This window comes from Oryzias melastigma, linkage group LG7 (assembly GCF_002922805.2).
Source record: "Oryzias melastigma strain HK-1 linkage group LG7, ASM292280v2, whole genome shotgun sequence".
Classification (NCBI taxonomy): Eukaryota; Metazoa; Chordata; class Actinopteri; order Beloniformes; family Adrianichthyidae; genus Oryzias; species Oryzias melastigma.
Window position 1 is genome coordinate 26795962 of NC_050518.1, and position 13320 is coordinate 26809281.

Genomic DNA, 13320 nt, shown 5'->3' on the forward strand with positions numbered 1-13320 from the left:
GAGCCTGCAGAGGTTTGTGGACGGTGAGTGGAGCGCTCGTGGACCCTTGGAACCTCACGGTCGTACATCGGGTCAGTCTGTCATTTAAGCCTGTTCTCCCTTCAACAGATGGAAAGAACCAGCTTCTTCTGGCTCTCCTCAAGTGCACAGGTCAGTCTTTGAGCCCCAACAGATTGACACTGAAAGCAGCAGAAACCGACTCAATCCAGCAACAGACTCCCTGAAAGTCTTCCACAGGGTCACATCTATAGAAGCTCAGCCACACGTTTAGATTCTTAGCTGAACCATCAAAGGCTCTGAGATTTTCTCCGTTCTTCAAACAGGAAGTGGTTGAGCATCTGATGAGCTGGAACTCTGTCTGAGAGACTTTGAGAAACATTGAAGGCAAATCAGATCATCCACCAACAATTAAAGCCACATTTAGTCAACACCACCTGCTGATTCCTTAAAGGAAGTCAAATGTCTGGAGTGTTTTTTGAATCAAACTGGAACTTCCAGATCCGTTTTTGTGAAATTCACATTTGTTTTGATGTGTTAAATTCTGTTGATTTGATCTGTTTTGGAGCCTTTATTTTTTCACAGAGGAATTCTGTTGAGATCTCTCTGTTTAATGCATTGACTGTATATGAGTACTGGACTCCCCCCTGGTGTTTCAAACAGGAAGTGGCTCCAAGGAGCCAAATTCCCATAGACTTCTACAGAGAAATAAACAGCTGTTATTCAGTTTTGCTCTGATCATTTTTTTGTTACATCTTCTTGATATTTTTTTTGTAGTTCAAGTTATTCAAGTTATAAACTGGCCAATCAGACACCTCACTAAAAGTAGGCGGAGCCTGCTGTGACTGAACTGTCATTTGGTTGGAGTAGAAAGTAAATAATTTTCAATGGATGACGACACACTCTCAGTCCAGTTCTCAGATACAGTCGATTGATGCCTTTGTGGTCAGCTCACCTGTTTTCCGTCACATGACCCTCTCCTCGCTGTGACCTCATCATCTGACAGGAGGATCTCTTTTCCTTCTTCTTCAGACACTTCCCTGCAGCTGCGGCGGGATGTGATCTTCTGCCAGGCGGCGACGGCTGCCCTGTGCACGCTGGCCGAGCAGATGCTGACGGCGTTGCGTCTGCGATTCAACAACGCCGGCGAATACCAGGAGGACAGCAAGGAAACCAGCTGCAAGTGGCTGGAGCAGATCTCCGTCATCGGTGCTCTGCTGCACTTCCAGTCCACGCTGTCTCCTCACCGGGTGAGCTCAGACGTGAGCCTCTCGGTTTGATCCACGATGGTCCGATCAGAACACTGTTCTGAAGCTGCCTCTCTTTCTTGCTGCCGACAGAAGGAGGAGCGAACCATGCTGGAGGACACCAAGGCGGCTCTGTTGGACTTGGACAAAGTCTCAGTGTTTTTCCGGCAGCTGGAGGACGAGTGTCTCGTTACAAGTAAGATTACCCCCCCGACCCTCCAGCTGGGTTAACCGCCTCTGAGTAAACAGCTGTTTGGAGAATACATGCAGGGCATTGATGATTTAGAACCATCGGCACTCTTGCAAGGACAAGCCATCATGACCGAATCCGCAGTCCGGTGTTCACTTGTTTGTCGTACCCCCTAAAAGTAAAATCTGCAATGTCGTCATCTTCATGTTTACTGAAATTCAAGACGTTTTAAGGCTGTAAACTCCTCACTAGACACTGAACATTTTCTTTTTTTTAATTCTCTTTATATTTTTACAACATACGATAAATCAACAAAATCACTACATATATAGCATTACCTGTGATAATGCTAGTGTGAATGCTGTAAGCTAAATGTGGCAGCTGAAAATGCTAGTGATGATGGCTGAAGATGCTGAAGCTGATAGTTTAAATTGCTGAAGTTGATAGCTAAAAACACTGAAGTTGAAAGCTGAAATTGCTGAAGCTAATGGCTGAAAACCCTGCAGTAGCTGAAGAGCTGAACCCTGAAGCCAATATATTAACTAAATACCAAATTAGCCCACAAAAATAGGCAAAATGTCTAAATTAGCCAACACAGCTAGGATTTAGCTCAGATATTAGCCATAATCAAAGTTAGCCTAAAAAAACTGAAAAAAGCCCAAAACTAGTCAAAATATTGACAAAGTTTATAGCCGTTAAAGGAAAGCACGCAGAGTTCCATGAACTAAACTGTGAAAGATGAACTTTTGAAAGAAGTGGCTGCTGGTAGAGCAGCGTCTTCTTTTGCTGAAGGTCATCCTGTTCAGGAGAAGGTGTGGACCAGCCCTGTTATGCTTTACTTCCAGCTTGTTTACATGGAGCTCTGTTGTCGTCCTTGCAGAGCTGCGTTTGTGAGGTTTCAGCGCTGAGTGCTTTTGTGTTTCTAATAACTCCACTATCTGTGTTCAGTCAAACAGTTAACAGGAATCTCAACTCAAACACATAAAAGACGACTTTTTCCTGACCGTCCTTCTCTGCAGCTCTGCATGGCCGCCTGAGATTACCGCTCAATGGAAAAGACCTACAGGCAGTTCTGTAGAGGGAGGGGGCAGAAACCGCACTCCTGCAGACATCCTGTTGAATGCTTCAGCTCACCATTGTGTACTGGCAGTGGTGTGTCGTTTAGATGTCTGTGCAGATTCATGCTCGTGTCTGATGTTATGAAAATGTTTCTGATCAATAATCTTTGCTGAAGCTGCACATCTGCTGCGGTGCTGTTTGCAGCGTCAGAGTCACCTGGTCAATATCCACTCTCTAAGAGAGCTGGAGCCTCTGAAGGCGCAGAAGGAGCATGCACAGATCTGTTCTGAAGCTCAGCTGGAAGAGATCCGTCCCACATGCTGACTCCACAAGTTCAGCCTCAAGTCCTTATCTGACAAAACCAGAAAGCTGATTTTTCCATATTTTAATATTCAGTACCTGAATGTTAAGTTCAATTACATTTTCTAAATACTGAAAAAAGTTTTTTAATTTGTTGTTTGTATGAAAACATCAACTTAATTTTATTGCAAGAAACTAAAGAGTAGAGGAGTAGAGCTGCCACAAACCATGATTTTAATATTCGACTACTAACAGATTATTTTTCTACTATTTATATTTCTATCATTAGTCGACTAATCAGGTCGTACGTAAACTGGATGTGGAACGCACATCTTAACCATCATTAGCTTTAGAAACGTTATATTACCTTCAATAATGCTAATGGGAATGCTTTTTGCTGAAAGTAGTCGCTGAAGATGCTGAAACTTTTAGCTGAAAATGGTGATAAAATTTACCTTAATTGCTGAAGGGATTTACTGAAAATGCAAAAGATATTAGCAAAATGTTAAATTTGCTAAAAGACTGGAAATTTTGTTAAAGAACTATGAAAGAGCGCTGAAGTTGATCTCAATTTCTTAAAAAATTGTAGTAAAATTGCTTAAAAATCACTAATGCATGACAATTTTGCAAAAATGTTAAGTGTTGCTTAAATTTGAGCTAAACTCCAAATTAGCCCATAGAACCTCAGTAGATGTTAAATTAGCCAAAAAGCTAGCTCGTTATTTAAATACTAGCTAAACTCCAAAATAGCCCAAAATTCTTCAGTAGCTAAATTAGTCAAAAGACTGTTGCTAAAATAGAAGCTAAATTCTAAATTAGCATAAAAATCAAATAGATAACAAATTAGCCCAAAATGTTAGCATGTTGCTAAAATATTAGCTTAATACAATTTTTTTTAAATTAAATTACAATAAAAGAAGAAAACACATCCCACGGTCTCACTGACTCAAATATAGAAAAGTGCATTTTTTGTTCTGGACACTCACAACTTTGTTCAACGTTACTACACTCTGACTCCATATGATGTAAAGTAACGACCAATCCACTAGTAATTATTTGTCGTTGACTATTTTAATAGTGGATTAGTTGACTAATTGTGGCAGCAGTAGACGGGATAAACTCAGCCGTAGGTTATTTTGTAAAGCAGATATTTATTTAAATAATTTACACTTAAAACTATGAATCAAAGTGCCTCTGCAGTAAATGTGTAAAATAATTGTTTCTGTATCAAACTCAGACAGGAAGTTTGGAATTTAACATGTTTTTGTTCTGCTCAGAATCGTGTGACTCAGCAGTTTGGTCAGACTCTAAAACAGATCTTTGAGTCAATTCAACTTAAAGAAAATTAAAATATATTAAATCAATATATTAAACCAAAACGTTCTTTTTTCAGGCGTGGAGGCAGCCATACTGAAACGAGCAAAGCATTTTTCCTTCAGAGGATGTGAACAAACAGCTGGATGTCATTTTTATGGAAAACATTTACAAAATAAATTATGAAAAAATCTAAAATTGTCCTTTATTGACATTACATTTGTTGTTTTAATGCCTTATTTAATGAACACAAACAGATTTCTGAGCATTTTTCTTAAATATCTTGCAGATTAATGGACATACAGTGTGTCTATAATCTGTTTTCATCAGTTTTGATAGATGTGGAGTGTAGTGGTTAGCATTCTAACCTCACAGGTAGGTTCAAATCCTGGCTTGGACCTTTCTGTGAGGAGTTTGAATGTTGTTTTTGTGCATTTGGGGATTTTCTCCGGGAACTCTGGTTTTCTCCCACAGTCCAAAAACATGTGTCATAGGTTAGGTAAGTTGTCCCCAGGTGTTAATGTGAGTGTGACGGACTGGGGACCTGTTCAGAGTGTACCTCACCTTTGAAGGAGGGAGCGGTGACAAAACAAATGGAATAAAACCCTCTATTAAAGTTCTGTGTAAAACATGGTTTTAATTGACTTACGGGACATCCAGGTGTCTGTGCCACCTTTTAACCCTCCCGCCACCTGTGTGTTGCAGACACACCTGTGTGTTACCAGGTGGAGGGCAGTCGCCAGGCTCTGAAGGTCACCATGTACCTGGACAGCTGTCACTTCAGCGAGCTGCCCAGCCGCCTGCAGAACGGAGGCGGGCTCAGACTGCACACCGTCCTCTTCACTAGAGGTAAGACGGCAAAGTGGAGAGGAGAGGGAACTGGATCCCATTCACCGATCAAACCATGATTCACACTATTTAACATCTAATGTGTGATTGATTCCTTTATTTGTCTTTTTACTTTATGAGAATTCATCTAACATGTCTTTAATCACCATCATTTAAACCCTTTAAAAAGTCCCATCAGTTGTCACGCACCTCGGTGTGTGAAATGTGTTCTCCACATTTAACCCCTCCCCTGGGGGAGTGGTGAGCTGCAGACACAGTCGTGCTCGGGAAACATTTGGTGGTTTAACCCCGCAGTCTAACCTCTTCATGCTAAATGGTTCACACTGGACGAGGAAGCGGCGTGGAACGGAGGCCGCTCCCATTGGGCGCCCTTGTTAACCCATGGTGTGGTTCACACCTGGCGTGGAGCGCCGCGGTCCTCTGTGGAAGGCTGGCGCCGTGCAGCAGATCGTTTCGGCGTCTGGTCTAGTTAGTGTGTGATCTGCGTCAATTCTGACAGGAAGTTACATCAAGATACATGAGAAAATCCGGTTTATTTTCAAAATAAAACCAATTTTCCACAATAAGACACCACGATTGACAAATGTGATCATGTTTTTGTGTCTAAACAGACTAGAGATGAAAATAAACACACAATCACAACACAAACACACTTCTCTGTGTGTGTCTCAACAACAGAAGTGTAGGTCTACTAACTACTTAAACCTAGCATCAAGCAGGGAGGCACTGGGTCCCATCTTTAGCGTCTTCGGTATGATTCTGCCTGGTTTTGAACTCACAACCTTTCAGTTTCAGGGCGGACACTCCACCACAAGGCCACTGTGATAGAACACGACATGAGAATCAACTAAACATAACAGATATAAGCACAAAGTTTCCAAAAGAGATAGTATTTATCACTGTAAACCACGTCACACTTCTGTGAACTTCCTGGTTAACTTCAGTAGAAAACAAAACATAAACATCTCTGCTTTTTTGGAACAAATCCTGAAAATGTTCTGCACAGTTTTTCATCCTCCAGAGTTCTGGTGACCACAGTTCCGGTAGATCCATGACCAGAAGAAAAACTAGAAAAGCACTCACAGTCCTTTCATCTGACCAGTGTTTCCAACAGACTACAGGTTTTACAAACGGACTTTTTTCATCTTTAGAGAAAAAACAAAAGACAAACCTTCCAAAACTTTAAATGAACATTCTTCAGACCGATACGACTTCTCCTCCATGCTAGCAGACGGTCACACAGGGTTCCTGCCGGGTCTTAGAAAGTCTTAAAAGCGTTGAATTTATGAATTTGAAAATATGACTTTGACCTGCTTGAAACTTCTCCATTTCACATTTAATTTTCAACCATGATTATTTTGATCAAAAACATAAATGCACGGTTGGAAAACGATTGTTTATTCACCGAAATGCTGAATGCCCACGATTGGTTTAAAAAAAAGAGGAGCTTGAAAGCATCACGGAGCAGAACACAAGCAAGATAAGAAGCTACAGTTTTGATCATAAAGTGCGAATAAATGAATAAAATGGGAAATTGGTTTTAATTTTTGACATGCTTGGCCTTAAAAATGCCTTGAATATAACTTGAAGAAACTTATAGGAACCCTGTCACATGATGTCACATGATCAGAAGATTTTATAATGTTCTTAATTTTAAATTTATTATATATTAAACTGTTGACTAAATTCTTGGAAAAAACATCTTAAGAACTTGTTTTGGCAAACTGAACTTCATTTTTCTTTCTCATCAACAAAATAAACCTCTATAATTTATTTTGAAAATAAGACCCTTCACCAACACTTTACTTTGAAGGTTTATTATGTGACGGTAGAACATTCGTTTGTTTAGCTTTAATACTTAAATCAAACAATATTCTGACATTTTTGAGCAATAATACATTGTCTGATGTGTATTTTAACTCTACTATATTCATAAAGATCACAAATCAACTCATAAACATCACTGGATTTTGTAGGGTTACTCTCAGGATGGAAGGATCTTCAGTTCCTGTAAAATACATTTTTCTGGAGTACATTGCATTTTTGCATCAGTTGAAGGTGTCTGAGTTATTTCCTACCAAAGCTTTGATGGAAAGTTAAGACACCTCAGATCCATCAGCCTCTCACACATGCACATCTGCTGATGGCTTCATGCACTTTTATTAAGTTACAGCGAAGCCTTTTATTGGCCACTTCCACCTCTGCTCTCTCCTTCACTCCTCTAAGTTTCCCATCAGCCTCCATTGTTGCCGCGTGAATGGAGGGCTTTATTTCACAGAGACATTAATCTTCTGTGGGTAAGAGCTGCTCACTAACAATCTGATAAGAGCAGCACACAGAGAAGGTGCAGAAAAACAGACACTTCCTGCCTGCCGTGTGGAGGAGCACTGCCCCCTACTGGAACCTGAGGCATCCTGCAGACGAGCTGTGTTGAACACAGACATTCTACTTCATCTGTAAAAGGTTTTAGGTGTTAGTGTTTTGAACTTGGCATGAAAAATGTGATCTTTGAGGCAGGAGTCCAGAAGATGGCTAATCTTTGGGGGGTGTTGATGAATGAGCTTTTATGCTTGCTTTTCCAGCCCTGGAGCGAGCAGAGGGAGTCTCTCAGAGAGAGTTCACGGAGATGGAGGAGCTGCAGCAGCGCACCAACGCAGTCTCACTGGAGAGGGTCAAGGCCTACTACCGCAGACTCCGGTACCGCACACGCCTTCACCTCCTCGCACACTTCAGGATGACTTTGAACCCCCAGAGACGTCTTTTATATTTATAAATGTCACAACCCCGACTGTAAAAAGAAACCACACACTGGCTCAGACTCTACGGACAAAACAGTTAATAAACTACTAGAACAATAACAATCAGGAGAATCCATTTAACCCAGGAGTGTCAAACTCAATCACACAGGGGGCCAAAATCCAAAACACACCTCAGGTCGCGGGCTGAACAGGATAAACATTTATTAAACACTCTAAAACTACATTTATTAAAACTTTAAAACCAACTTTTTAACATAATTATAAACTAGATATATATCATTACCTGTGATAATGCTAGTGTGAATGCTGTAAACTGAATTTTGCTGCTGAAGATTCTAGTGCTGATAGATGAAGATGCTGAAATTGATAGTTAAAAATGCTGAAGCTGATAACTGAAAACACTGAAGCTGATAGCTGAAAACACTGAAGCTGATAGCCAGCTAAAATATTGGCTAATTGTCAAATTGGCCTAAAAAATTAAAAAAAAAAAACCTAGGTTAACCAAAACAGCTAGCATGTAGCTGAAAAAATGGCTAAACTTCAAAACAGTCCAAAAAATGGAAAAAGCTTAAATTAGACAAAACAGCCAGCATATAAAGATTAGCTCTACTTAAAAAAGCCTAAAAAACTGAAAAATAGCCTAAATTAGCTAAAGCAGCTAGCATGTAGCTGAAATATTAGCTAAACTCCAAAATAGCCTAAAAAATCTTAGTAAATGCCAAAATAGTCCAAAAAGCTATCAGAATTAAAATTTTAAAACTTTAAAACTGTAACTTTTTACCATAATTATGAATAATAAAAAATGCAGGAATATTATTCCAGAATAAATCAACTTAAACCTTAAATAACTTTCAATATTTTACTTTCTTATAAATGAGCGCAAGATAACATCGGGTCAATAATAACAATAAATAAAATGATCTGGAGGGCCGGATAGAATAACCTGGAGGGCCGGCTCCGGCCCCCGGGCCTTGACTTTGACACATGTGGTGTAGGCACTGAAACAGTTTCAAAACTTCTGATTCTGCCCTGGAAAAAAAATCCCAAATGGTCCCATCCCTAAACATAGTTTGAATAGTTTAAATTTCTACAAAGCAACAATTTGTTTTCTTGGTCAGCTGTTACTGTAGAAGAGATCGATTTCTCTTAAAATAATTCTTCTGCATTTCAGACTAAATGAGTCACTTTTTAAAAATTCAAGTAGAATCATCTCTAATCCAGGCGTTCTTTTCAAACAGAGCTTTCTATCTGGAGAAGTCCAACCTCCCGACGGACTCGAACTCCACGGCGATGAAGATAGACCAGGTAAATCTTCACGGACGCGTCCCAAAGCTTCTGCTTCAATCTTCATAGATTTGTTTTCTTTAGCCTGAGAATTCATTTTGATCTTCTGACAAAAGTCAATCTCTTGATATCATGTTGTGACTGAATATAAATGCAAGCACAGATACTGGGCCTTGAAGTTAGAGACCTCCAACCAAGCATTTCCAAAGTAAGGTCAACTGAAAACCCCACTACCTTCACGAGACCCCCCACACCACCCTTAACTCTGACTAACTTTAACACGTCGGCGTTTTTAGAGTCAGAAACTGACCGTAGCTGAAATGGAGTCCTGTTGTTTAAACTGAACAAATGTAACTCTGAAATAGAGTTTAGTCTGCAGATTCTCATCGTTTGTCAAAGAAATTTGATCCTCTTTGTGTTTGATTGATGTTTTTGTCATTGTTTTGTTGTTTTTCATCTAACTTTTCAGTCACTACATTTGATAAGAACTCTACTACAGAACTTAGCAGTAGTGAAAGTAGCTTATTTAGATGAAAATCTTTGTTCTAAAATCTTCTCATTTCATGTGACTGTGTGCTTCCTGTCACAGCTGCTGCGCCCCCTCAACACGCTGGACGACCTCTGTCGACTGATGCAGTCCTACGTCAACGTGCGCCCCACGTCCCAGGGTCACCCGTCGGGCGTCAGCGTGCTGTGCGTGTCCTCGGAGCTGTGCAACCGGCTGGGAGCCTGTCACATCACCATGTGCGGCACAGGCATGCAGAGGTCAGTGCGGCTGCTCGGGAGCTCCATCAGTGTTTGTTCCAGAAGACCCTGCGGTGCTAAAGACGCTTCTGTGTGCAGGTGCACTCTGAGCGTCACTCTGGAGCAGGCCATGATCCTGGCCAGGAACCACGGCCTCATTCCCCGCTGCATCATGCAGACCGTGGACATCATGAGGAAGCAGGTGAAAGTCACAGCAGCAAACACGGGTCTACACTGAGTGCAGTCGTGGAATTTTAGTTTGTCTAGGATTGATTGATCATGAACTGTAAATAATCATTCTATTTTAATCTACATATTTTAACCTCATAATTGCCGTGAAAAAGCCTCATTTAGATGAAAATGTCTCATTTTACAAATACAACAAAAAACTGGATAAATTACGTTCTTTATTATAACAGACTTCCATCTTTACTTTTACACAATCTAACACACGTGTCAAAGTCAAGGCCCGGGGGCCAAATCCGGCCCTCCAGATCATTTTATTTTATTGTTATTAATGGCCTGATGGTATTTTGGGCTCATTTCTAACTTGTATAATTTTGACAAAATATATTTTTAAGGAGAGTAAAATATTGAAAGTTATTTAAGGTTTAAGTTGATTTATTCTGGAATAATATTCCTGCCTTTTTAGAATTCACATTTATGTTAAAAAGTTACAGTTTTAAAGTTTTAAAATTGTCATTCTGCAGCTTTTTGGACTATTTTGGCATTTACTAAGATTTTTAGACTATTTTGAAGTTTTGCTATTTTTTCCTGCTACATGCTAGCACTTTTGACTAAACTAAGTTTTTTAAGTTAATTTGGCATTTAGCTAATATTTTAGCTTGCTATCAACTTCAGCGTTTTCAGCTATTAATTTCAGCATCTTCAGCGGCATAATTCAGCTTAAAGCATTCACACTAGAATTATCACAGGAAATGCTATATATGTAGTTCATAATGATGTTAAAAAGCTACAATTTTAAAGTTTTAAAAATGTAGTTTTAGAGTGTTCAATACATGTTTATCTGACCTCCGGTGTGTTTTGGATTTTGCCCCCTGTCTGATTGAGTTTGACACTCCTGATACAGGTGGAATTTTTTTTCAATCTCAAGCAAAAGACACTTTTTACTGTGATGTTTTATTGAAAATCTCGACTTTTCATTTGAGCAGATTTTATTCTAACAGGTTCTATTTTGCTTGATGTTATTCACACATGTTTTAAATGCGATCAGCACAAAAACTGATAGAAATTCATGTAACAGGAGCAGCCAAAATGCACATTACTGCATGTTGGCCGCGTGTTTTAACTGCACCCAAGGCTAAATATAGTTGTTGTAATAAGAGGTACTTGTTGTTTTTCGGGGTATTTTAAGGGGTAATTGTAAAAAAAATGAAAGCTTACCAAGATAAAACATTTTGAGCACCATGTATTTTCAGCTTTCAAAAAAAGATCAATCAAGACAAAAGTTCAGCTCTAGCTGTACGCATGTAGAAAATTACCTTACTTTTTATTACTTTTTACTTCCAAAAAGGAAGACAAAGCCTCAAAATCAATCACAGTATTCAGAATATCAAGAATACTCTGAAACATTCTGGTTTTAGACTGAATCAGATCAGTGTCTTTTCCTTCCAAAGCCTCCACTCCTCCAGCAGACGGAGTTCTCTGCAGCTGTTTATTTGCTTGTATAGTTCACTCTCTATAAGTACTCCTCATTTTAAAACCTCAGGAGAGGATGATGCTCAACCAGAGCATCATGGTGCTGTTTGTGATTTGTGGAGCTGATCGAATCCTCTCTTGTCTCAGGGAGCTCGAGTGGAGCTGTCTGCTAAGAATCTGAAGGTAATGGACCAGATGCCTCCGTCAGCTCCAAGGTACGCCGTCATTTCCAGTCGCCCTGGCTCGTGTCTGTGGTACACGGAGCACAGATTCCTCTCACCTGAAGCTCTGTTTCTGCAGGCTTTTCCGGCTGTGTCTGCCGCCGTCAGACGGAGAACTGTAGAACTTCAGATCATGGCAGACGAGGGTGCAGCTCGCCTCATTTCCTCCCTCAGAGAGTCCCTGCCAATAACACAGCAACTGACCACACCCCAAACATCTGCGTGAAGACCACGGCGGTCTCCTCTGCACTGATGAACGACTGAAGCATCTCCTGATCGGTTCTCCTCCTCATATCAGCGACTCCACAGCTGATGAAAAGTTTCCCCAAATGAGTTCTCAGCTGAGCGCATCGTTAACTGTATTAACCAAACTACCTGTAGCTGACCGTCGTCTTAAATCCAGATGTTTTCTACTTTGCCTCGGACTGCAAGCTCTGGAGCTTTCCCTCTGAGCGCTGGTGTTCCCCAGGGCTCAGCGTTCGGACCTCGACTGAAGTAGCACACTTGAATAGGCTGGTGTCGGTTGGCTGGATGAGTAGATTTAGAGGGAAGGTGGAAGTGGGACTGAAGGGCGGACGGAAGGAAAAGATTTCCCCTCGGCTTGTTGCATGTGGTTACTGTGCAATTACTGTAGGTTTAGCGTGAGTACTGTATTACTGCATCATATGAAGGATCCTCGATATTTATTGTGTCCAGAAGGAGCTTGCTTAGACTTTGTCAGGTATTAAAGATCTAAAGTCATTCCAGCTGCATATTGAACAGTATTTAAAGACCAACGGCAGGACAGTTATTTTTTATTTTTAGATGAACCTGCCTGTCTGTGTATTTAATTTTATTTAAATGTGAGGAATTTGATTATGTCAGAATTTATCATCAGGGACTGAAAGAAATGGAAAAGCTAAAAAAAAAAGCAGAATCAGGACTGAAGTTTCTAAAACAAACTAAACGACGGGTTTTGATATTTAATCACGTGTTAAATTATTAATATTTTAATTGAATTCTGCTAGTTTTGTTAACTGAAAATTCCTCTGACTTTTAAACGGACTTTTACCTTTTGTGTTGCAGCAGTTGCTACAGGAACTGCGTTGATTGTTACGGTCAGTGTTAGCTGAAAGTAGGATGAGGTGAACAAAGGGACAGTAGCTGTGCTTTCATTTTATGTGTGCGTGGGACACCTTACGCTATATATTCTATTGGATTATTTTTATGGAAATAATATAGTTCTATGAAGCGTTTTGTATTTGCATGGGAGCAGAAGCTGCCTCTGTCTGGAGCACAGCCTCACCGACGACTGTTACAGAAGAACTCCATCCCCAGAGCGTCTGCGGCCGCTCGGCGTTCTTCAGAAATCACTTTTAATTTATTGAAAAGGTTCAAATGAACGCGCGGGAAAAAGAACCACTGCAAACTCTTCATCTGTCCGATTGCATCCTCCTCTATATCTGAACCCGATGTCATGTATATATATTACTGCTGCAGCATTACATATCATAAAGTAGTGGTTTCGTGATGACAGAGGCACAGGCCACGCCTCTTATTTGCATTATTCTAATGTTTCTTTAATGTACATAATTGACCTTCAGTTTTATGTTGCTTGAAAACAACTGTACAAAGGCTTTTGGACGAATCTTTCTAAATTGATCATTGTAAATGGAATCCTAACAAGTTAGTGAATAAATAAAATGTTCTCAGTTTGA

General features: G+C 40.2%; 1 protein-coding gene across 3 annotated transcripts in view; it reads left to right on the plus strand.

Moving 5' to 3' along the window:
* prex1 (phosphatidylinositol-3,4,5-trisphosphate-dependent Rac exchange factor 1) overlaps positions 1 to 13320 on the plus strand; it is a 98999-nt gene extending 85679 nt beyond the window's left edge. For 2 of the 3 annotated variants that reach the window (XM_024292650.2, XM_024292651.2), the window contains exons 31-41: positions 109 to 150; positions 1030 to 1247; positions 1338 to 1440; positions 4813 to 4956; positions 7539 to 7653; positions 8954 to 9020; positions 9163 to 9207; positions 9589 to 9764; positions 9843 to 9945; positions 11550 to 11617; positions 11703 to 13320. In XM_024292650.2, the coding sequence (XP_024148418.1) occupies positions 109 to 150; positions 1030 to 1247; positions 1338 to 1440; positions 4813 to 4956; positions 7539 to 7653; positions 8954 to 9020; positions 9163 to 9207; positions 9589 to 9764; positions 9843 to 9945; positions 11550 to 11617; positions 11703 to 11745 (1124 nt within the window). In that variant the 3' untranslated portion in view covers positions 11746 to 13320. The remainder of the gene's footprint in view (positions 1 to 108; positions 151 to 1029; positions 1248 to 1337; positions 1441 to 4812; positions 4957 to 7538; positions 7654 to 8953; positions 9021 to 9162; positions 9208 to 9588; positions 9765 to 9842; positions 9946 to 11549; positions 11618 to 11702) is intronic. The other variant, XM_024292652.2, reaches the window with a different exon arrangement.